At 40.7% G+C, this 24,133-nt stretch overlaps 2 protein-coding genes across 13 annotated transcripts in view; both read right to left on the minus strand.

Moving 5' to 3' along the window:
• The window catches only part of MPP5 (membrane palmitoylated protein 5), a 56,670-nt gene extending 56,208 nt beyond the window's left edge, over nt 1–462 (minus strand). The window contains exon 1 of the mRNA XM_032692113.1: nt 322–462. The gene's annotated coding sequence lies outside the window, so the exon portion shown is untranslated. The remainder of the gene's footprint in view (nt 1–321) is intronic.
• An 18,457-nt stretch (nt 463–18,919) lies between these two features.
• The window catches only part of GPHN (gephyrin), a 291,964-nt gene continuing 286,750 nt past the window's right edge, over nt 18,920–24,133 (minus strand). For 7 of the 12 annotated variants that reach the window (XM_032689727.1, XM_032689720.1, XM_032689728.1 and 4 more), the window contains 3 exons: nt 23,401–23,504; nt 22,127–22,223; nt 18,920–19,924 (listed from right to left, as the gene is read on the minus strand). In XM_032689727.1, coding sequence (XP_032545618.1) covers nt 19,791–19,924; nt 22,127–22,223; nt 23,401–23,504 — 335 coding nt within the window. In that variant the 3' untranslated portion in view covers nt 18,920–19,790. The remainder of the gene's footprint in view (nt 19,925–22,126; nt 22,224–23,400; nt 23,505–24,133) is intronic. The other 5 variants (XM_032689723.1, XM_032689722.1, XM_032689724.1 and 2 more) reach the window with 3 other exon arrangements.

The raw sequence follows: 24,133 nt of genomic DNA on the forward strand, positions 1-24,133 counted from the left end.
CGAGCCGCTCTCGGGAGGCCGGCTGGGCGCCCCCCGCACTCGGGCAGCGCCGCCGGCACCTGTAGCCGGCGCGCCCGGGCCGCCCCGCCCGGCCGGGACACAGCCCGGGCCGTCGCCGGCGGGGCGCGGGGAGCGGCGCCGTGCCCCGAGAGCCACCGAGCGCGGCTCTGCCCCGCCGTCGGTCCTGGCCGCGGCCCGGCCGGACCCCCGGGCCTGCGCGGGCGCCGTGGCCGCGGGGAGGCTCCGGCCAGCCCGGACTCGCGGCCCCGCGGCGGGACCTGTTGCTCGCACGCCGGGCGCAGGCACGGGCGCTGCGCTCACCGTCCGTCCGTCGCCGCCGCTGACACGCTCCAACCCGGCCGCCCGCTGGAACTCGGGGTCTCCCGCGCCTCGCGCAGTCCCCGCGGAGCCGCCCGGCCACGGCCACAGCCCCGGCCCCGGCCACAGCCCCAGCCCCCGCCCCGCTGCGCAGCCGTCGCCCAGCCCGGCCCGGCCCCGCGCCCGCCCCTGCGCCGCCGCCCCGCCCCGTCCCGCCGCGCACGCGCGTGGCCGCCGCGCTGTCGCCAAAGCCGGGCAGGGGATGCGGGGCTGTCCTCGGCGGCTGCTGTGGGGCTGGGGGGCGGGCGGGGGTGCCCTCGGCTCTGAAGCGGACACAGGAGACGTGGCACTGCTGCCGTATCTCCTTCCTCACAGACTCACAGAATCAGCTAGGTTGGAAAGGACCTCTGAGATCGTCGGGTTCAACCTATGACCGAACACCACCATGTCAACTGGACCATGGCACTGAGCGCCCTATACAGTCTTCCCTTAAACACCTCCAGGGACGGTAACCCCACCACCTCCCTGGGCAGCCCATTGCAGTCCAGTCTGTTCCCTCCGCCGTCTCCCACCTCCCTAGCACGGCTCTCTCTGCCGCCTCCTGCCCGCCGCAGCTGTCCCGTGTCCCGTGTCCGGGCCGCGCCAGGCCACTGCAGCCCCCTTTTCCTCCACACTCCTTGTCATCGCCCCGCTCCCCTTGTACTCCTGCTGCAGCCGCAGCCCAAGCTTGAATGCCTCAGCCAGGCTGGAGCCTGCTGTGGGTGAAAAAGTGTTTAATCTCTTCTGAGAGTCCAGTCTGCCTTCGGGAAGCTGAGGCATAGAAGGCACCCATGACAGAATGTCTGGAAGAATTAAGGGAACAGGAGGTTAAAAGTAGTTTTACCGGGTTGTTTGTATCCATGGCTGCGTTGTTCAGAAACAGGGAAACATATTTTCAAACATAGTTTGACTTTGAGCTGCAAAGTGCATTCACTCCCCTGGTTTTTCAGGCTAGCCCACCTAGATCATTGCCTGTGGCTAGATCATTGCTTGAGGCATTAGAAGAAATGTTCCATATAACTAGACAAGTAAAAAAAGGCATTCTTAGATCACTAAAAAGTCCTAAAGAGGTACTTATTTAGTCCATCTCTCCTTTTTTCAGTTTAACCAATTTGCGTCATTTAACTCTGTGTCATTCTTCCCAGCGAAATCCAGACTTTCTGTAGTTGTACCCTATACTATGTTTTCTTTTGGATCCGTTCTAAAGACAGACACAAAGGCCAATTTTATAATTTTATGGTTTTCTTGTTGTGTGGAAAGGCCAGCTGAACCTGACACTGAGGTACATCCTGTCCATCTATCTGCAAAGGAAACTGAAAGTGTTCTACCTTTTAATATCGTGGCTCAAACTCCCCAGGATGTCTTTTTGTTTGCTGTTTTCAGAGCAGCAATGCCTTGTAATTGTGTTTAACCAGCTTTTTCTGTTCTGATCAATAATGGGGGTCTTTGTGTCAAGTGAGCACAACTGCAGCACTGCAGGAAATACAAATGTTGGACTGCAGAATTATTTACTTGGGAAATAGAAAGGGAGGGAAAACATGACACTGGTAAGTCGTGGGTGAGCAGCACCAAGCATGGTTCTTTTCACCTTCATATGAAAATGGTGAAAGTTCACGTGAATCTTTTTTTCAAACCACTTTGTCAAAAGACCTGAGAACCAGAGGAATTTTTCAAAATATGATACTTGCCTAGAAGTTATAATGACTGGAAAAAGTAGGTAGGTTCATCAGTTACCTCTTTACTGTTGTCATCCTCATCCTAACTGATCACTAGTTTAACTTTCTTTTCTACATCCAAGGTTGGGATGATCAGACAAAAAAAGCCTTATTGCAGTTTCCCTCAACTGACAGCATTTGTACTTCCTCACACAAAAAATCTCATTGCCTCCAATTTGCATGTTGTCCAGTAGCCACTTTTTAAACCAGGATAAGGGAATGTTCTTCAACATGCTGTGTAATTTGTCATAGAGCAGAGAAGGATTCACATCAGTTCTAGAATTTACATTCCCTCCTTTACCGTCTTACATCTGTAGCTGAAGTGGTTTTTTTTTGCCAGAAGGGGTTACCAGACCAGGTTAAGACTGAGCTTGGGATAACTCTTGGATATATCTGCTTAAAGATCTGTTTGTTTCTTTGGTAACCAATCTTCTCCCTCTGGCCTCCACAAACCCTAATATTAGCCCTTGCCCAGCTGGCAAATCCATTCATTAGGTATTTGAATGAGGCGTGCTTGGCTAATTCTGTCCAACAGATTAAAATACTCTGTCAGGCCAAGAAGTTGTCATACCTGAAAACAATTCACAATAGAGATCAGCAGCATTATTTGTAAAGACACAGATAACCTTTCTGTGTTGAATCATTTAAATAGACAGCTCTGATGGTTCATTTTGCCTTGTGGGTGCTATTTGGTGGTACACTGAGAACACAAACATTACTGTCAGAAAATCAACATTTTAGCTGGAATTTAACAAAATCTGCAAATAAAACAGAAAAGACACAGATAAAGAAAGTGAATGGGAGGATGAGGAAGAACAATGGAGAGGTGATTGGTAAGATTAAAGCTTTTAGTTTTCCTTTGTTTTGTCTTAGCTGATTAATCTTTCCTATGAGGATCTACTAAGACAGCTTTTAAAAGAACTGAGAAAATTACTTGCCAAAGTACTATAAGGCTTTCTGTTCCATCTCTTGTTCAATGTTTTCAATTATTATTTTTAAGCAGAAAGGAACTGAAAAGAAATATTAAAGTGGTACCTCTTGTGAGCTGGGATCTTTGAACATTTTGATTTTAACCAACATTTTTCTATTATTTTACTATTTGGAATTATGGAAACATTAAAGCGTGCTTGCAGCTACAGAACCAATGTATTTAGGCAACTTTATTTATTACAAAAGAATCCTCTTTTTAAGATTGATGCATTCATTCTACAGATAAATATTTTTTAACAAAGAAAATGTTCATCTTTGATGAATTGAATTTGACATGAATTAGTGTCACTGTTTGCGAGCAAGGTGCAGCTATAACTGTTAATCAATCTAAATCTGGCTGATTGCAATCAATAGAAAAGAAAAAATCAATTCTGACTCAAGCTGAGGCATCGGCCAAACATTGGACAAAATGTTTTCTTTGAAACCATTGCCCTCTGGAGGGGAAATGAAAAATCACTGAAGGATCAGGTAAAAATTCCTTTTTATTTTTGTGAATTGAATTCATGCTTTACAGCCCAAGAATGGTTGTACAGAGAGACGGAAAAAAGGAATTCTGTCAGAAGAGCCACATTGGACACTGCTTATGTCAGTGGGCTGGAGAAGTAATCCCCATCTGTCTGCCCCATTACTCTCCTCCCCTTTATCTCTAAACTCTTTATCTCTAAACTCACTGAACATCCATTCTACAGCAGATGTACTTTCTCTTCCATCTCGTCTTGGATACCTTCCAAGCAGGTGTCATCCCTCTTTAATTGCCAAAATATTTTTTATGCAATCCCTAAAGCATTCTTGTCTGCCTGATGGCAGAGTCTGTATTCCATCCTCTTTCTTGACCTTTCTACCGTTTGGTTGCTTGGTTGTTTTATTATCTTGATTACCCTTCTAGATCTTTTATTCTTGCACAGTTTTGGGAAAGTGTGTTCTCTTTATCTCTCTGCTTTCATGTCTGACATCTACCTGATTAGACTATTTTCCTCCTGTCTCTGAGAATTTCACAGGAATTTTTCCCTTGGCCTTTAGACATTGATAGCTTATACCTTGGTTAATCACATTTAAATGTCACCTTTAACTGAATATGAGTGAAAGTGAGCTCCTTCCTGCTCAAACTTTGTCTGTATATTCTTCATGTGTTTCAGGAGAAGTGACGGCATCTCCCAATGAACTTTCCAGTTTGATTTATAGCAATCTGATACCTCCTTTCTACAAATCTGGTCATTGTTTTAACCCTAAGTAGGACACATGCATCAGCCATCTGAAAAAATGTAACAGGAGCACTAGTCCACCTGTAAGGTTGGTTATATCTAGTGTTTCAAAGAAGAGTGCAAAACACAAAAGTTCAAAGCCAAATTCTGCATTAAGCAAGAAAAAAATCCCTAAAAATTCTTGGCCTCCCCAACCCAGCAACAGAAACCCTGAATTTTGAAATTAAAACAGCAATCCAGTTTCGTTTCAACCTTCCTTGAACTAGGACAACAAATTCTAAGGATTCAAGCATAGTTAGGTTTGTCTCCTTGATAGCATCTAGAACTATTCCTTACTTCCTATCCGATAATCTCATTCTGTATTCACTTTCATCTGTGTGGCCAAAACATCTTCCTCTCTAGTATCTAGTGTCCTCTGCCACTCCTTAATCCTTCAAATCCAAAACTGTACAACTCCAGGTAAGGTCACAGTATTTACAAATAGGGTCATAAAGCCAGCAGAAGTTCAGCTGTAGAAAAAAGTTAATCTCCAGAAGAGAGGTCTCAACTCTGGGAATACTATTCATCTCTCAATGCAGGGTCTCAACCCTAAAAATAGGAATCATTCCCAGAAGATGGATGCCTCAAATAAAAACTAGAAGTGAGACTGTTAATGTAACAGTTTGGGGCCCTATTTTTAATCCAGACAAATAATGGGTAATAAAAATTATCTTTCTTCCACTGTTTTCACTTCCCCTATTAAGTTATACTCAAATTAGTGATTACCTTATCTGTCTCTTTGTATCTGTTTATTGATTCTTGTTCTTCCTCTATTTGTGAAGAAATAAAAACCTATGAGATAACTCAGACATCTGCGATAAAATAGGGGAAGAACCAACAAAAAGAACCAACAGAAAGGTTGATACTGCCTAAGGAAAATATTTAGGTGGTAAATCCTATTGAAATAAGACATTTGTGGTTTTTAGGTTCTCCCCACGTGTGATCATCTTTCCTGAAAGGCAGCACAGTAGTGGTAATTATGTTAAAGACAAGACCTTCTGATCTGATAATGCTGCACTGTATAGCTTGAGCTTTATATATTTATCAACCTAAACTTTATATATTTATCAACCAAAACTGTGATAATGCAGTATATTGTTCACATATTCTATAAACCTGAAATGCAATAAATCTTTCTCTTGAAAGCAAACTAGATGTACAGTTAGACAGCTGTAAGATATTGTAAAACATACATAAACAACATCATCATTTTCCTTCTTGTTCTCTTTTTCTAAGTTTTCACTGACATAATCTTGCATGCTATGCTTTATTTAACAGTCTTATTTGGCATAGGTTTTTAGTTTGTGCATCTCTGTGTGACAACCCTCCCGTAAGGGTCGTCGCACCCCTCTTATATTTTAACAACTGACACAAGAAGATTTGTTGCTATTCTCTGCTGTACCTTTAACAACATGAATGCCTGAATCATGAAAGGCAGAATCACTTTCAAAATTATTCTTCTTAAAACCCTTGTTCGAATATTCACCTAGTTTTTGAACTTCCTTTCAGCAGATTCTAAATAATATCTGGGGCAGTTAGCTGCCAACCAGCATGTCTGTTGTTCCTCAGCATTTGAATTGTTGCTTAAAATCTGTTTTATTTGGATCTATAACTGTGTAAGTTTTATTTGGAAATATTCTGAAACTGAGACCAACATTTTTCCTTTGAGAAACATGCTCAGAAAAATCCTTCTTGTGTAATTTCCTCTTATGCATAAAGCTGGAGTGTCACGGCACAGACGAAATTCAGGTATGTCACCCAGATTCTCTTTAGGAGTCCATGCTGATCCCTACATAATATTTTCCTTATAAGATGCCAACAGGTTTCCATTAACACCTCTTGAGCCACAGAGGCATAGCTGCTTGATTTGTGAGAGTGAATTATGGAAGATAGCACCAAAATATGTTTGTGATATGTTGCCATAAGCAAAGCTGGTATACTTAATTGCCTTTAAGAAAGCAACAGCAGCTACACAATCATGTTTAAGAAAGAAAGAAGTTGTTTTGATAGTAACAGAATAATCATTTCCACGTAGCTATGTGAAGCTATATGGATGGTCTTCATTATCCTTGGATAAATCTGTAAGCTGCAGTGCTAATTCTTTACCATTGTCATGAGCTTGCATCTTGATAGAAAGTTGCAAAAACTGATTTGGATTATATTGCATGAATACAGCTCTATTTCGCAGTACTTCCTGAAAAGTGTAGTCAAACACATTATGCTTGGTAGCTCTCCTTCTTGCAGGACCTTCAATGGCTGTCATTCTCCCAGCAGTAATTTTTCTTTCACAGGAGCTGATAGACTATTGGCTCAGTGAGCCAACACTGCATGCCAGTCTACTGAATCAGCTCAGTATAAGACTGTTTTGGTGTGTAAGCCAGCAAGCATCCATGCTGAGTTATTTTTCTTTGCTCCAGGCACAGCAATTAAGAGGTATTTTTTACTGCACTTGCAATGCAGGCAATTCATCCTTCCCACTGTTGTAGTCTGGGAAACACAATAATCTGAAGTTCTTTGTTCTTTGCAGTATTGCCTGAGAGCATTTTAGATGGGATTCCAGTAAACTGAGGCTGAATAGTAGTTCCATTTGCATGGTGCAGCAGTCCTTTGTCACACCCTGTCTCTTCAAGCTCTGTCAACATCACCACATATTAAGGTACTATGCATGTAAGAGTGACAATGTTTGGCAGCACAGTATATTCTCAGACTAATCCTGATTTCTGCAGGCAAAGGACGATTTCTACCTGGCCAGTCAGATAAGAGAAACAACGCTCAAGAGTAGTTATTCTAGTCTTGCTTTGCCACATCAATGACTTCTGAACTAATGTCCTGAGCTTTGTGGGCACCTTTGTCTCATTTACCACAGCATGGAAAGTATTTTGTTGGTTCTTCAGTCCTGGCTCATCAGCTTATCTTCTGTTGTGACAAGTGCTTGTAATTGGGACAAATGCATTTACTTAGCAGCAATTCAGCTCTGAGAATTCAAAAGAGTATATCTCAATGTTGTTTCCCATCTGAAAACCACTCTTCTCAAAATGTGCCTGGGTATCTGATCTCTGTATTTTGATGGATTTAAACATTTTCCTTAGGACGAAGTTATTTCCGGGCTTAGTGTTTGCATCCAGAGAGGTTGTTTGAATGCAAACTAAATGTATCATTGTAGGTAGTGTGCAATGCTTCTCCAGATGTGGCATTTAGCTTATGAGGGAGGTATTCCTAGTTAAATATTTAATTTATTGCATTCCATTTTATTAGTTAGTATATATAGCATATCTTGATACATTATTCAGTTATTATCTCTGTTCTAGCAAAATTATTGTTCTGATTAATACAAACTGCTTTACTCTATCTGAGAATATTCAAAATCTGTATCATCAATTTACCAGCGTTGTACAATTTTCATTTTACCTTCACTTCTAGTGTGTAAGTTTAGTGTGAATTCATTGATGGTAAGCATCTGCACCCAGTCTGCATGTAGAAGATAGTGAAAATACAGTTACAGATCTGTATTTTTGCAATATTTTAAACTTGTTCTTGTATTGCACAGCAGCACTTCATAAGTCATGTGTCATTGAAGTACTTACTACCCCTGGAGCAGAAAACATGCTGTACAACCATTTTGTCAGGGTCTGCCTGACAGTTTCTTCCTTGTCAGTAAGTACTACTTTGCTCTTTTGATAAACAGAGGCTAGATTTTTTTTTCCCCCATGGGATATAGTGTTGGAATTTCCAGTTATGTTGAATAGTATTTCACTCTTGTTCACAGTAAGTGTGCTATCTAGAATTTGAATTTGCCACCACTTGTTTCTTACAGCATCCTAGACTGGAATCTGATTACATGTGAGCTGCCCTCAAAGAGTATTAAGTTAATTTATATTCTCAAGGAACTTTAGATTGACATTTGTCTCCTCGGAAATTGTGAATTATGTATATCTCTGAGTGCAGAGAAAAGAAGTACATATAGCACTGAGCCTTGGCCATGTGATTTTGGTTTTTTCTTCTCCCTGTGGATATGCCTCTGCTCAGGGGAGAGCTGAGTTGGCTTGAGTGAGAACTAAAAACCAATCAATTCCTGTGCTGACAAAATGTTTGCTTGGAACTTAGGGGAAATAACTTTAGATAATGTTGAGTAGCTTCGTTAACCATCCATTTTCCTTTCTAACTGTGACTTTAAGGCAAGAGGTCCCTTCTGACTTTTAGTGAAATATCTGTGTGTGCTGTTGTCCTCAGGACTTCCTGAAGCATTTTTGCTGACCCTCACTGTTCTTCTTGTGTCTCTCTCAGCTACAGCAAACAGCCTTCTTTGTGTCTGACTGCTTAGTGTAGCATTTACCTCAAGAGCTTCTCTTTCTGTCCTTTGAATAGATCAAATGACTTTGTCCTCTTCGCTTATTAGTTGTCTGTCCCTGCACGGTCTGTGCCACGTCTGTCTTTCTCTGCATTTTTTCAGTGGGTTTTGGAACTCAGTCAAAGAGAACCATTTAAGAACATAACCCCAACCAGGAGGGAAAACTAAACACCAAGCAATAAGTAATATGTTATTTATTGATTTGTAAAAATTTATCAGGGCTATGGTGTGACTAGCATCCTCACTCCCATTGCCCTGAAATTCTGTAGGGAGTTTGCGAGTCAGCTATTTTGATAAACAGAAGTGTAGCTCCTTCAAAGCACGCAAAACCTTTGACTTGAGAGAGATCAGCACAAGTGATACTTTCTAATTCGCCAACTTGAGCTCATATCTGTTTGCTAAAGACTTGCATTTCTTGATGGGTTGTTGGGGCTGGGAGCTTTCTTGTGACAATTGCCAAAATTCTTGCATTCTGGGTTGACTTCAATATTGCTGGTAATTTCTGGGGATCTCAAGAGAGAGATGAGCTTCAGCCAGAGCTGGAATAGGCATTGTTGGTGCTCTGGCAGGGCACAGAGCTCTAAATAATAGGAATGTCAATTTAGTAGTTTTAACTTGAGGCGGTGTTTATCTCTGCTGTGAACAGAGTTCCACAAGGTTTGAGGAGAGCCTCTATCTGATTCTGGAAGAAATGCTGGTCAGCAGTGCACAGAACAGAGGCAAAGGACATTGGCTTCTCTACAATGCCTTTATTCCACTGTCTTATTCCCTGAGAATCCTATACTCTCAGTCTGGCTACCAGATTTCAGCTTCTGATATATTTAGAAAAAAGTTTATTAAGTATTCATAGCCACTGCCTATCTATACACATGTGGGTAGCGTTGGCCTGAAGGGCCAAAAGATGTGTACTTGAAATTTGTGTCTCCCAGCTTTATGATGTTAGTGCTGAGACAAAGAATCAGTACAAATATGAGGTCTGTTAATAAACTGAACCTTAAAAGAAGAACATTGTATGGAAATGGAAAATACATTCATATTTCTTATTTACTCTTCAGAGAAATATTTAACCCTTCTCAGTACTAACTCACCTAGTAAGTTCTAGATGTTTCCTGTGGGATAGCTGTTGTGAGAGTTGCCAGAAGTTTGTCATGCTTTCCTGTGGGGACATGGGCACCTGGTGTACTATCAGCATCACACTGAGCATTGGGGAACAGGGATTGACAGCACAGAGGCCAATGATCACACAGTTGGTTATGGATAGAAATTGATTTCCCTTTTTGATTAACCTGAACAAAAAAAAAAAAGCCCTATCAGTGCTGACATTTGCCATAGGATCTATCAGAGAGTATGTTACCGATACATTTCATGGTGTTTTGGCTAGCTGGACTAGAGCTTGTGTATTGTGTTGGTGAGGAGAGAGGGGAATGTGGAATACGGAGACAGGAATATATATAAATGAAAAGAAGGGAAAGAAGTTGAAAAAGAATAATGGAGGACTGGATATCACTTGTTCTTGTGTAATCAAAATCATTGGATATCTGATTATTGTGGTCAGAAACCTCTTAAGTATCATTACCATAATTTCTCTTAGTGTAAAGGTGATAGAAGAGAAAGTTCTGATGATTTACTGTCTTTGTCAGCGTTACTGTGATGTTAGTGGGACCTGGTTAGGAACCAGAATCCTGCTAGGTGCTATACTAAAACAGACCAGAGAAAGATGCCAGGTAATTTACGTGTAAGAAATGAAATTACAGAGAGAGAAAAACAAAAAATACAAGAAGGTAAGAATAAGCTGATAAGTATAATTGAATCATATGTTATGTACCATTTTCAGGGTTTGGTTTTGACAGACATCAGGGAAAAAATGTGATCTAGGGAAGGAATTTGAGGGAGAACAGTGCAGTAAATTTGTGGATGTCTATTAGAATCTCCTCCAAAATGTGAGAGACAGCATGTAAAAAAGGAACAAAGGCTATTTTTTATTTTATTCTAATGTAAATGAGTCAGTGATGGAGTTATTTTCTTGGGTTGATTGGTTAAAGCAACTATCTCCTTTGTAGTAAATGAGGTCTGATAAATAAAGCAGGGATAAATCATAAAGTACCCTGAAAATGGAGACTCATAGCTCATCAACATTCTGCATGTGTACCAACAATGCAAGATTTAATTAATCAAGCCAAGACCAAAGGATGTTGCAATTATCACTAAGGTAATGAAACCCTATGAAAAACACTGTTGAGATTCTTCATGTAAATAGGATTCCTATATTTTAGACACACTGTGAATGTGGAATAGCAGGAGTGTAGACTGTTGCCAGAGTCCTACAGGGTTCTTTGGCCAGTGCTTAAGGTGACAGGCAGGGTCGTGATAGTCCCTGCAAGGATATTAGAAATTGCAAGTGGTGGGAGATTGCCCAGGAAAGACTGGCTTTGATTTTGACTGGGTTGAATTGATGTTGATGGCTAAAAACCTTAATGAGGTACCACAGAACCATAAATTTTTCTGTCCTAGCTGAAAATATTTTCAGTCCTAGCTGCTGCTACAGGAGACTAGGGACAAGGGAGAGTGAAAACATGATTCTTTGTCCTCTAATTTGCAGCACTGCTGCTGCTGCTGGGTTTCTGAACTATTGCCTTTAAAGTGTGAACAGAATAAGTCTATACAGAGAAGGGAAATATGTCCATACATGTGTAGTAAACAGAGAACAATACTAGTGAGAGAACAAAATGGAGAACAGTAATAGTGAGAATAAACGAATGAGTAATCCCTGTTGAGCTGAGGAAGAAAAAGAAAAAGGGTAATATTCTCCTTGGCTAAGAAGTCTCTGAAGATCACCCCTAATGGGTATCTGACTTGAACTGATGTTCTTAAAATCAAACTTGCTATTCATTTTGCCTATCCACAAAACAAAAATAAATTTACAAGTTAAAGGCAATAAAAATAAAAAAGCTTATATGTTAAAAAACCCAAACATCCCCCCTCCAATGATTATTAAAAGAAACAAACATAATGCTTCCTCTTAGGCTTTATTACACTATGAAACAGCAGAACCTCTCCCCACAAAACACACATTTTTAAGAACATGCAATCTCAAGAGCAAAAGAGAACTTTGTAAGGCTTTCTAACAGCTCTCAACTCCTCTTTTACTATTTATTTAAAGAAAAAGGGCCTGTGACTCTACAGACATACTTTGCACATGCTATTCTATACTTCAGTATATTCTTTTTGTTTATAAGTATTCTTATATAGTTTTGACAGTTAAGGCAATGTATTTTTTTACAATAGTATAGTGACATACTTTGCAAATAACAGTACAAACACTTGGACTGTTCTCAATGCTTGATGGTGATTTCTGTCTTTGCACCTTTTGGATCACATATGTTTTTGCCAGGCATCAAGAAGAGGGCAGGACTTAAGCAACGCTCTGGAATTCTCTGGCAGCTAATCAAGCTGACTTTAACACAAAAGCTGGAGAACAAGTAACAAAATTAATTCCCTCACTGGGGGAAACAAAACCATTCAAAGCTAATAATTAATTACATTTCATAAATCTTTATTAAACAGTTAATTTCTATTAACCTAAGTGATGGAATGCCAAAGAGAATAGAAATAACTTATCGCTAGTCTTTTTAAAAGAACAGATGTAGTAGATCTCTGCTTCCCAATCATACCTTGTTTCACTGAGGTCCACCCATTTCTTAAGCAGGGGATAAGATGAGAGGACACAAGTGTGCTAGTACTTTCTGCAGAGACCTCTGGAGTTCTCCCAGTATACAAACTCACAATTGGCATCATCATCAGGCACCGTCTTGATGATATGGTTTCCCTGGTTGGGTTTATTTAAGTGATGATATGAAGAGAAGTGGTGCTTCAGTGCACGTACATGAGGCAGCAAGTTTTATCAGGCAGGGTGGTTTGGAAGAACTCAGACCAGTCACTGCTGATGTTGTAATGCATCACCCACTTTGTGTTCTCACAATTCCATTTCTTGGTTGTATCAGGGCATAGTGGTAACAGGTAGCTCGTATTCATCTGCAACATGAGGATGTTAAGGGCAGGATAACATCAGAGGTATTTACATAGGTATTCTCCAGGTGTTGCAGGTTGCCAGAGAACAGCAAGATTCAGTCTGCTACACCAGGCACGGTCCTCCAGTACTGCAGAATTCCTAGAGAATGGGCTAAGGATGGTGGTAACAGGATCTGCTGGCAGGCACAGACAAGATGCAGAATCAGATCTGGAGTCTATCCTGAAACTCTGCTTCAGGAGACCAGTTAGGAGTAGCTGGAAGCAGGACTGAAGACAGAACTGTTATATTTATCCAAGGAAGTCCAAACAGGACTCAGGGCTGACGATAGATACAGCTATAGCCTCTCTCCAGCAAGGACTAAGTACCAAGCTGAGGCCAAAGTGTAGCTCCCAGCCCTGTGGTAGAAGGTATGGGGTGGAGATCCCAGGTGAGGCTGATCAGAGCAATTAAGACCTATTGGGGCACTCAGGGCCCTGGCCTGAGAGTTAACAAGCCAATTTAAAATGGACCTTGTAGTTGTATGTCTTGCTCTGGATATACAGCACTCACACAAACACAGACAGCACCAATGGCATCATCCTGTTTTGCTTCTCTGACTGATCAGGGTGGAGGGTAATGGAGATCCATTACTGGGAAATACAAGCATGTATACAATGTCTAGTCCATCAGCAGCTGAGCTCAAACAGTCTGTCCAGTACCTGGCTTCTGGTTACCAGTCTCCCCAGCTGCTGGCATCTGGATATATGAGCCCCTGAGACTGCAATCCCACTCTTGTTGCTGATACCGACCCCTCACTCAGACACACACACAAGTGCACATGTGATGGGCTGACGGCTTCTGTGATGGGCCTGGGAAAAGCTGGGACACTGTGTTATTCAGGTTTGCCCACCCACCATCCCTTATGATCCTTTGTATGTCTGCTTTTTATCCCACCTCTTAACAGAGGATTGGTTTGGGGCTTTTTGGTGTGGATTTTGTTTGTTTATTTTTTGTTTTAATCTAACCCTCCTCACCACCTCTTAGAAAAACCAGTTAATGGAGAAGACTGCAGCCTGACTCCTTAGCAACACATATTGCCAAGAGCATATTAAATCCTATTTTCTGCTCTGTTCTCTGGCTTTTCTTAGCACATTGGGCAAATTGATTGGATTAGGCCATTAGGGAGTAAATTACAGAAAGTCAGTCATGGATGTACAGTGCCCGCTAACTATCTTTTATTTAGATGGGCTCAAATACCATTGCACCTGCAAGTGTACCTCTCCCCCCATGAAAGACTGGCAGATAAATAGCTCTTAGGCCATTTTTATTTTCATTATTCAATACTTTATTGATGAATAGCTACCTAGCTCTAAAATCAGAAATCCTGGCAGGCTGTGCTTGCAGAAAAGCAGAGTATACTACAACTGACCTGCTGTAATCAGTAGTGGCTCCAGTAGACTCACCTATACGTTCCTGTGAGCTAAATCCTTTGAGTACAGCACATGCCTCTAACCATGGGGCTCTGCAGAGCCACATCCCAAAAGACTGACTGCCAGTCTTCACTATGAACAAGCCTGTTCCAGCAGCCTCACCCAAATATAAGAAAGCTATAGGAAAATATTAAGCCCAATTCTTTACTCTGCACATCTCCATGTATGTGTGAGGATGGTTTTGGTCATCTGGCAGTTCTCCAAAGTGATGCAACAGCATCCTAAAATGAGCACAGCTGAAGAGGCTGTCAGCAGCTGTGAGCAGTCCAGCTGACAATTAATCACAAGAAAAGATCAGGCATAATAAGGTAAAGTATAAGTATTACAGCGTAGCTCTCAAGCCACCAAAACAGGTCTTTTCACACAATATAGAACAGATCCTCAGCTGAGGTAATCAATGCAGTCTCCATTACCAGATTGAACTAAAATCAACTAAATTACAGGAAAATACCTATTTACCAGGACCAAGAACTGCAGACATCATTCAAAATTGAGTGGAAGTGAATTAAAACAGCTAAGGAAATTCAACACAGATAGAAGTAAAATGACTCATATGAGGAGAATATTTTATTAAACTGTAATTATAATTTCTGTTCCTAGGTTGACTACTACCAATAAAACATGAGAATTTAATGTTATCTGTATTTTAAGATACATAAAAACACATTGATCACAGGCACTGAAGAACAAAAATTATTAGGAAGTAGAGAACAAACAGAAGTCAGCATTATGTGGTTACACGAGATAGTCACCTTTTAATATATATGCAGTTCTGATCTCATTTCAGATAGAATATAGTAAACCTGAAGAGGGTGCAAAGAGGAGCAACAGGAATGGTTGATATAGTGTGAGTGGTTTAGGGGTTACAGAGATAGTGCTGGGTTGATGATTGAACTTAGTGATTTTCAAGGTCTCTTCCAACCTTGATGATTCTATGATTCTATGACAGAGATCATCCAATCTACAGACCCTTGGATATGGACTGTGACCACAAAGGGCAGACTACATAGATTAGGACTTTTAATTCAGATGATAGCCATCTATAAAACTGTGGGTGGCAAAGTGAGGTTGACTTCTCTTTATCTACTCTTAACACAAAAGCTGAGAGGCATCAAACAGAACTAGGAGGTGGCAGATTCAGAATAAAGCAGAGGAGATGCTGCTTCACACTGTAAAAATGTGGGATTTCTTGCCACAAACACTGTGGTAGTATTTGAAAGATGGATAATTATCTACTTGCCATGCATTTATACTTCTCTTGAGAAAAGTATTGTCAACTATTGGCCACTTTTTTGCACAGGGCTAATTTAAAAAAACCACTAAAATAAAAATAAAAAACCCAAAACCAAACACAAAACCAAAAAATGCCCATCCCTCCCCCCCCAAAAAAAAAATCAAAAAGTGCACAGAGACGTTTCTGGCATTATGTTGTTTCCTTCTCAGTGATTTCTTAAGTAGTCCCCTTCTCCTGTTGGTTCCAGCCATTGCCAGTGTAGAAACATGTGTGTGCAAACATCTGTGTTGGTTTCCCCTTGGCCAAGTGTCTGGTCTGCACAACATTGCAAAATTGGGTCCCCCTTAGTGGTCCATCCAGCACCATGTTTCAAAATGATGAATTCACTGATTACAGTTAGGAAATGCTCATCAGACACATAATATTGTGTTGTTTTTTAAAAGCTTTTCATCCTTGATGTGCTGTTATTTGTTCTGTTGATCTTTCCAATTTTTGTTTGGCAATGGCATCCTTTCAGACCATCTTGGACCACAGTAAAACGCGTGAGAATGATAGGTACCAACAAAAAACAATTTGCATTCTTCCTTGTCAGTCTGGTGGGACAGATTTTCCTGTGCTAGTGGCTGGTAATATATAAGTGTTGCAATATCAGGTTGGTTTTTTTTAAGGGAAACAAATGCATCTGGTAGATTTTGCACATATATATATCTATCTATATACACACCTTCCATTTTCTCTTATACTTTTCTTGAAATTACTTTACTTTTGAATCCCTGGTTATCAAGATCATGCCAGTAGATTTGCTTTCTTTGGTATGCTCAGATTATCTGTGGAGTTACTAGTGTACAGTAAGGTTTCAGTTTTGCTTGTGAATTAACTCTGCAAAAATTAAGTAGTTGCCTGTATTTTTAAACCTAAATTGGGTCAATTGAAATGCAGTTCTTGCATAGGGACAGAGCAGTCTGGATGTTGCTGAACAGTGCTGGGATGGAGCAAGTCATCCGAGCCAGACCAGTCTAACAACCAGAGAGCTACTGAGCCTCTGTGCATCCTCCTTTTGAAGGATTTATATTGCAAGGGCTTTATCAGCTTGTGTACAATATGGCACAAATGCACAGAGCAAGTCTTAATCTAATGCTGAATGAGTCACTAAGCCCTTTCAGAAAACATGCAACTAGCAGCAGCTCACGAGGGTGTAACATTTGCAAAATGTGCAGGCTTTTTCTCCCCACGAATTACCCAAGATTTGTCTGCGTTTCAATGCTGAGTTTGAATCTGGCACGGTGACTCATCTTTCTGAGTGGAGGCTGGGATAGATTTAATAGAAAACAACAGACAAGTTTGAAAAAAAACAACCAAACACACACACACACACACAAATCCATAAAAGAAAACAGAGAAGAAACAGCAGTGTGAATTTTTTCAGTTCTGAGTAAATATAGAAGTCCAGCTGCTGACAGTATCATGCTGAAAGGGTGCAAATGCTGTGCTTTGTCTTTTGAGACTGGCTGGCATTAGGAAGGCGAAGGGGTTACAGTTAATAGAGATCACATTCTTCATCTTGAGGCTAAGGCACTTCATTGTGATTTATGGACCAAATACTTCTATGGGAAACTATATCTTGTTCTACAGATTGTTGCTGTAATGATCACCAGCTGCTACAACTGTTCTCCCCACTGCAAACCCTTTGTCTTCATAAATAGCTGTGACTTTGACCACCTTGTTGTCCTGCTCTCCTAGAAGTGTCTCTGTTTTCTTTGAATACATGCATAAATGCCCTTCCATGTCTAACCTGTAGTCCTAGAGTTCAGCTTTTTCATGGGAAACGCAAGCTGGCTTTCGCTTCAGGAAGGGAACTATTGTAGATATAATGCATTTAAGCGAGGAATTTCTTACCTTGAATTTGGGAAATGTGCAAAATAACCTCACAAAAAATTATTAGGTTGGAATTATACTCCTGAATTTATTTGGGATGAAAGTCTATTAGAAATGTTTGTAAAGTGTCAGCAAAAATGACAGATGATTTTCATGGGTTTTTTTTCCCTTTATACATAGCATTGTGCCAACTGTTCTCAGCAACATTTGTAAATGTAAACCAAAGATTTTTCTGGCTAGGTTTCCTCATATCTTTCTTTTATCTTTATCTAGCATCTCCAATTGCATGAACAATCTTCCCTCAGGTTGTTGTTACTGGTGTCCTTATAATTTTCTGATTTTCATTACATATGCTGCCTATAATTTTTTTTTCATGACTAGGCTTCACGAACGAAGATTTAGGAAGGCTCTACCCACATTTGTCACAAGCGCGCTGGTGGCTGATGAGGCCAATGCGAGACAGACATGTCCAGTTGCAAAAGGCACAGCAGAAAGACTCCTTAGGTGGTATATTCTGCAGGACACAATTCTTTCTGCGTTGTCTTTTCTCCTCGAGAGTGATCCTGCGTGCTTTCTCAAAGGCATCCACAGTGTTATAGATGGTGTGTCTCCAGACCTCCCGACTGGAGGTCAGAGTAGACCAGTTATGTTGATCAATATGGCCGAGGCTGAGATGTTGTTTCAGGGAGGCTGCCTTAACTATATGATAATATTAATCCTTTGAATTATAATAGGCAGTCTTCTGCATTATTTCTTAGAGAGGACTTAATTCTCCTCTCCCTTCTTCTGTGGTTTACAACATTGCTACAGTAAACACAGGCATACATGACTTTAATTTGGTATCATCCTGCTGCTACATAGAGTGATCACAAATGTGGACATATAGTCCAGAACAAAGAAATATGATGAGCAAGTTGTCTTACTATTTTCCTGAACAATTGGATTGCCTTCAAACACACCTGACTTCAACCTTTGCAATGGCCCGTGCAGGGAGTATTCAGGCTGTTTCACTGCAACAAAGAGTTTGGTTCTAAAACCAGCCTCAGGGATGCCCTGATGCAGTTATAATAGAACTACAGCTCTGGTCCACTGTGGCAGTCAGGATTTAAACCCAGTTTTCTGTGTTCTCCCTGACTAAGTCTTCAAAAAATACTACAGACAAACGTTCTGGCTTCATGAATGGAGCTGACGGGATAGCATTTTACCCATGAACTCCATGAAGTAAGGTGTTGTAGGGCACTGCTATGGTCTTAATCCCAGATGAAATGTGAAATTACCAAAATACACAATCTGGGAAGAGCTGAAAAGTCCGCATCTCATGGGGGGAAAAAAGAAAGAGGAAAAGAACACTTTATCAAGTTCCACACAGTGCAGCACAAGGGCTGTTTGCAATTGCTAAGCAATTTAGATGGGAAAAAGAAAGTATTCTCCATCTTTGACTAGTCTGATTGTAAATCCCACCCACCAAACACTGCTTCCATTTTATTCCTTGGGAGGTGAGTGAGAGAGAGCTCACTCTGTAGTTTTAGTTCACCCATGATAATGTACATGAAGGAAGGCCCCAGACTGCACATACTATTTCTCTTCCTCTTCCCCCACCCCAAATACCCTCTTAAATCACTACTTTTTTGTTTCAAACAAAAAGGCTGAACAGGTGAAATTTTAAATAATGATTGAGGATTTTTTTATTCATTTAAGTTTCAATATCATTACAGAAAATGTTATGGTACAGAGTTGTTTAACATTAGTTTTATTTCTTTGCTCGTTTGATTTCCACATGAATGCTGGTAACACTAATATCTGTACAAGATCAGTCTTTGATTTTTTTTAGTTTTTAGTTCTGTACATTTTTAAATGTATTGGTTAAAAAGGCTGTCAGCACTTAAGGAAGCAATTTTTTTGTTTGTTGAAATAAAAGGTATCCAGTTACTGCCCAAGAGTACTGAGCTGGGTGGCTGCTGGGACAAGAGAGATCCCTGAAAGCACAGCGAGGTGAGAAAACCTCGGGGCTTCATTGGGTTCCCAGTGCAGCCACTCTGCTTTTGGCACTGTGCACATCAACACGAGATACAAGATAAAGAACAAGCAGAAGCTCTCTGTGAAGCGGTTATGAAGCATACTAATAAGGGAAATCCAAGTGTTGTCTACGCTAGTATAAATAAGCAGACAGCCTTGTTTTAAGAGCATAAGTAGTTGTATCTTAAAGATGAGAAAAAACACAAGTTCTGCAGGCACCTACTGCTGTCTACTAAAAGCTACCGCTATTAGAACTAGCATTGAACACACAAAGCAATTGCAAGGAAAGGAAAAAGTTGCTTTGATATAATCAGAATAAATTTCTTTGTTAAGATTTGTTTTAAAGTTTTTTTTAAAAGGTATTTATTTAAATTCCATTTGAAATATATTTCAAGATGTTGACTATACTGATCAACTTTTATCCAAATCAGAAAAACTAGCTGTGCCGTTGCATATTACAGGATACAGTCAATGATATGTGGACATGCATCAAAGCTTCGCTCTTGCTGGTGACATCATAGCCTTCCAATGACCATGACATCCACCACCTCCCCCTTGTGAAGCTCCACATACTGCTCTGTCTTTGGAGGTAGCATCAACAGTCCATTGGCACTGCGCATACTCATCAGACGACTGCTCATCTGATTCCCTACAGGAGACAGAGAACAATTTCAGTTAAGTCTTCAGTTAGTTCCAAATGCTGCAACACATCACACAACAAACAAAAGCTCTTATTACGAAGACATTTATGTGGCTAACTTATTCACAGAGCTGAGATCTTCCTGTTCCAAGGTGAATGGAAACAGAGAGCTCTGTGGAGAATTAGTCAGCTTCTCATCGGACTAGCTCTCAAAATCATCACTCCCTTTGCTGATTACTTTCCTATCCAGCCTTCCACATTATCTGTACATGTATCTTGTCCTAGTAAATTGCTTTTCTGTTCGAATTTCTAATATTAAAATTAGTCTTCTACTTGTATACCTAAATCCAGTTGTACAAACATTAAAATCATCACAGTCTAGAATATTTTCAATATATTGCTATAGAATAAGTTTGATTAATTTTATTCTCTCTGATTAGAATCATCTAGATTGGAAAATACCTCCAAGATCATTGAGTCCAACCTTTAACTAAACACCACCATTTCAACTAAACCACAGCACTAAGTGCCATGTCCAGTCATTTCTTGAATACCTCCAGAGATGGTGACTCCACTTCCCTGGGCAGTCCATTCCAGGGCTTAACCACCCTTTCAGTGAAGAAATTCTTCCTGATGTCCAACCTGAACCTCCCCTGGTGCAGCTTGAGGCCATTTCCTCTTATCCTGAAGCTAGTTGCCTGCGAGAAGAGACCGACTCCCACCTCGCTACAATCTCCTTTCAGTTGTAGCGAGCGATGTCTCCCTTTTGCCTCCTTTTCTCCAGGCTAAACAACTCCAAAGCTGCTTCTCATAGGACTTGTGATCCAGATCCTTCACCAGCTCCATTGCCCTTCTCTGGACACACTCCAGCACCTCAATGTCTTTCTCATTGTGAGGGGCCCAGAACTGAACACAGTACTCCAGGTGTGGCCTCACCAGTGCTGAGTACAGGGGGACAATCACTGCCCTGGTCCTGCTGGCCAAACTATTGCTGATACAAACCAGGATGCCACCTGGGCACACTGCTGGCTCACGTTCAGCCAGCTGTTGACTGGCACCCCCAGGTCCTTTTCTGCTGGGCTGCAGAATACTCCTGTTTAGCATCAGTAGCTTAGCACTAGTAGCTAAAATAGTTGAAGAGCTGACAGAGAGTAAACTTTTCAATAAAATCAAGGCTGCTAGCACAGAACTAGCTGAATCTGGCAGATACGAGCAGAATGAAGAAGGTAAGGATCAAGGAACCAATTCCATGAGAATAAGGTAACTTCAGAAAAAGGCCAAGCCAGCAACAAAGAAAACCAATAAGAAATCAAGAGGCCACTGACCAGAATTAAGTGATTGGCTTTTGGGATCAAGTGCTGGATGGTACAAGTATAACTGGAGGGTGTGATCTGGTGTAGGAGTCCGTCTCCAGAGACACCCAGCTCAAGCTGTACCCTGAGAACCACCTCAAAAGAACACTGGGCTTCACAACACATCCTGAATATGAACGGTATCATATTGGTTGTACTGACAAAAAACAAAAATGCAATAAAAAGTCATTCCCTTTAGTTTCTTAGTTTTCAGACTTCCAGATTGACAGAGAAATTATTCCATATTGTCTGTTTGTATAGGGAAAGAAATGATGCACAACAAAACAGAGGAAAACCAAACACAGCATTGTAGATCTAAGTAATAACTTGACTTATAGCTGGAAATGTGTTGGAGGCTGTGTGATGGAATCAATGGTAAGAACTTTATCTGTGTAAACAGACAGGAACTAATATTTTCCCTGTGGAGACATATATAGAGCTTTGTATTAAACAATTTGGATGTACCAAAAAGACAATTAGTTGTTTAAGGACCTGAATCTCTTGTGAAACTGTCAGTCAGCCTTCTAGCAGTACACAGCTAACAAAGTATTAAAATCTAGTATTTACCTCAACTGCAGCTGAGTATCCTGAAGTATCACTAGGTGGCAAATGACTAATAAGGCCTTGGTCTACTTTAAGAGAACGTATACAATCTCTGCTATCTCTTCTACTTTTCCAGTTCAGCTAGAATCACATTTCTGTTATTTATATTGCTCCTATGTATGCCCCAACTTGTGTTTGTACATGCACAACAGCAGTACGAAGCAAATGTGTCTGAGTGCAAGTAAGCATGGTGGTTGTTTATAAAAAGGCAAGGACCTGTGTGAGTGTCTGTCAGTCTGTGTGACAGGGCACTAACCTGTACTCTGTGCCCAAGGTAGTGGTTCTTGGTGATGCCAAGTCAGTATACACCGATGATATTCTGGGCGGGGGTCCAATTTTACATCACATGATAACTGCAGAAGAAAAAAAGAAAGGATGAACATGTCATGCATTCACATTGCAGTGTCTAATATAGTGGAACAATCTGTTCAGTTGTTTTTCCTTAAAAAAACCTTGCATTTTGAGGTCAGATGGTATCTAGTGCAAAATTAGAAGCTGTACAAGGCACAGACTGCAGTATTTAAGGAAAATACAACTGTGATATTATAATATCAAAGTTTGTGATGGAGTATACATGCATTAAGTGTAATATTCCAAAACTGTTCCTTTACTAGGAGTTTACAGATAGTTTTTCTCCTGAAAAAAGTATTTTCTGATCTCTGGATTACATTATCTGGATTAAAGATAACAATGTTAGTCGCATTCAAAATCCTGCTAGCTCTGACAAAAGGGAAATGGCCAATCTTTGAAATGAAAAGACATACAGGAAACGGCTCACAACGGAATTTAATGGAACACACTGGAAAATGAATGCAAAAGTGAAGGTCACTACAAATTGCTCTCTGTTTTAGAATATTTTAGCTGTGAGGTAAAGAAAAATCTGGATGCTTGAGGAAGCGCAAAAGAGAGACATGGGATAAGCAGTAAGAGAAAAGCGCGTAGTCAAGAACACTAGGAAAACTCCAAAATGTGACGTGTTCCTTCGTGTATTATTTGAATCAAAAATAGAAGAAAAATACATTGTAATAACATGCCTTGCATCTAGATTAAATAGAATTACAGTATTCATGATTTATTAGAAGAGTGAATAGTTTAAGGGATTTACATTGCTTAGGGTGGGGGTCATGCAGGTTACTTATACAGATAACAGAAAGGCTTTAAAGTTTGTATTTTCTATCATTAATGCAGAACTATCCAACTCTAGGTATTCACAGATTACTCTGCATTTTTTTACCACAAGTTACAACAAACACCTTTTTTAAACAGAAAAGTGTTCTTCCCACTTGACTGTCAAACGTCTGCCTCTGCATCTGTATATCTCACTCCATTAGATGGCCATCTAACTCTCAGAAGTTATGGGACTGATTATTACAATTAACAGAGATTGAGAATGTATCTTTGTGTGAACTTCCTTCAACTGCCAGAACTAGTCTAGGGCTCAGATTACCCAAACACGGCAGTCTTTCAAAGCCCAAAGAGCTGTGCTTCAACATCTTGAGAGAATTTTTAAATAGAGGACAAGCTTCTTACCCTGGCTTTGATGATGGTGGGCCGAGGATCCAGGATACCCTGCATTTTCCTCAGTGCAGGAACAACAAAGAGATTGCAGGTGACGACAGCTGACACAGGGTTGCCTGTAGAACAAAGAACAGTTGGTGGTGACTCCCTCTTGATTTACTCTGTGAATTGCTAAAAGTGAACTCATGTTTTTATAGCAATTTCACTCTAAAGAACTCTACAGGGCTTTTCACGCTATGTACAGGAAATGTTTCATTCAAAACTGCAGTGGCATGTGGCAAGTACAGCTGTTGAAAGCTACACTCTGCATGATGGTGTGCTGAAATCCTGCTCTGACCAGAATTGCCCCATGTTACTCAGGCCCCACCATTTGCCTCTGTTCTTCCATGGCCTTTGTCCTATGCCTGGATTTGTCTGGGGCTGGGGCAGGGTTTATTGTGCATAGGTATTGGTTCTATCTCACAGAGCCCTTGATGCATGATTAATGGTTCCCAGACACGTGGAAAAATTTCAATTCCCTAACAGAGTGGAAAAATGGTATAAATACAAATTCTGAGGAGAATTCTACCAATTTATATGTTTTCTGTTGACTCATGACAGAGGTTTATGACCACCTGTCAAACACCACTGTCTTACACATCTGGACCTCCCTAGACGACAGTTTTAAAGTAAATACTATGATTAAACAGAGGCTCCATTGATCTCTCCCCAGTAAAAAAATGTACTACAGCAACTAAAGCAAGAG

The sequence above is a fragment of the Chiroxiphia lanceolata genome, chromosome 6 (assembly GCF_009829145.1).
Source record: "Chiroxiphia lanceolata isolate bChiLan1 chromosome 6, bChiLan1.pri, whole genome shotgun sequence".
NCBI lineage: Eukaryota > Metazoa > Chordata > Aves > Passeriformes > Pipridae > Chiroxiphia > Chiroxiphia lanceolata.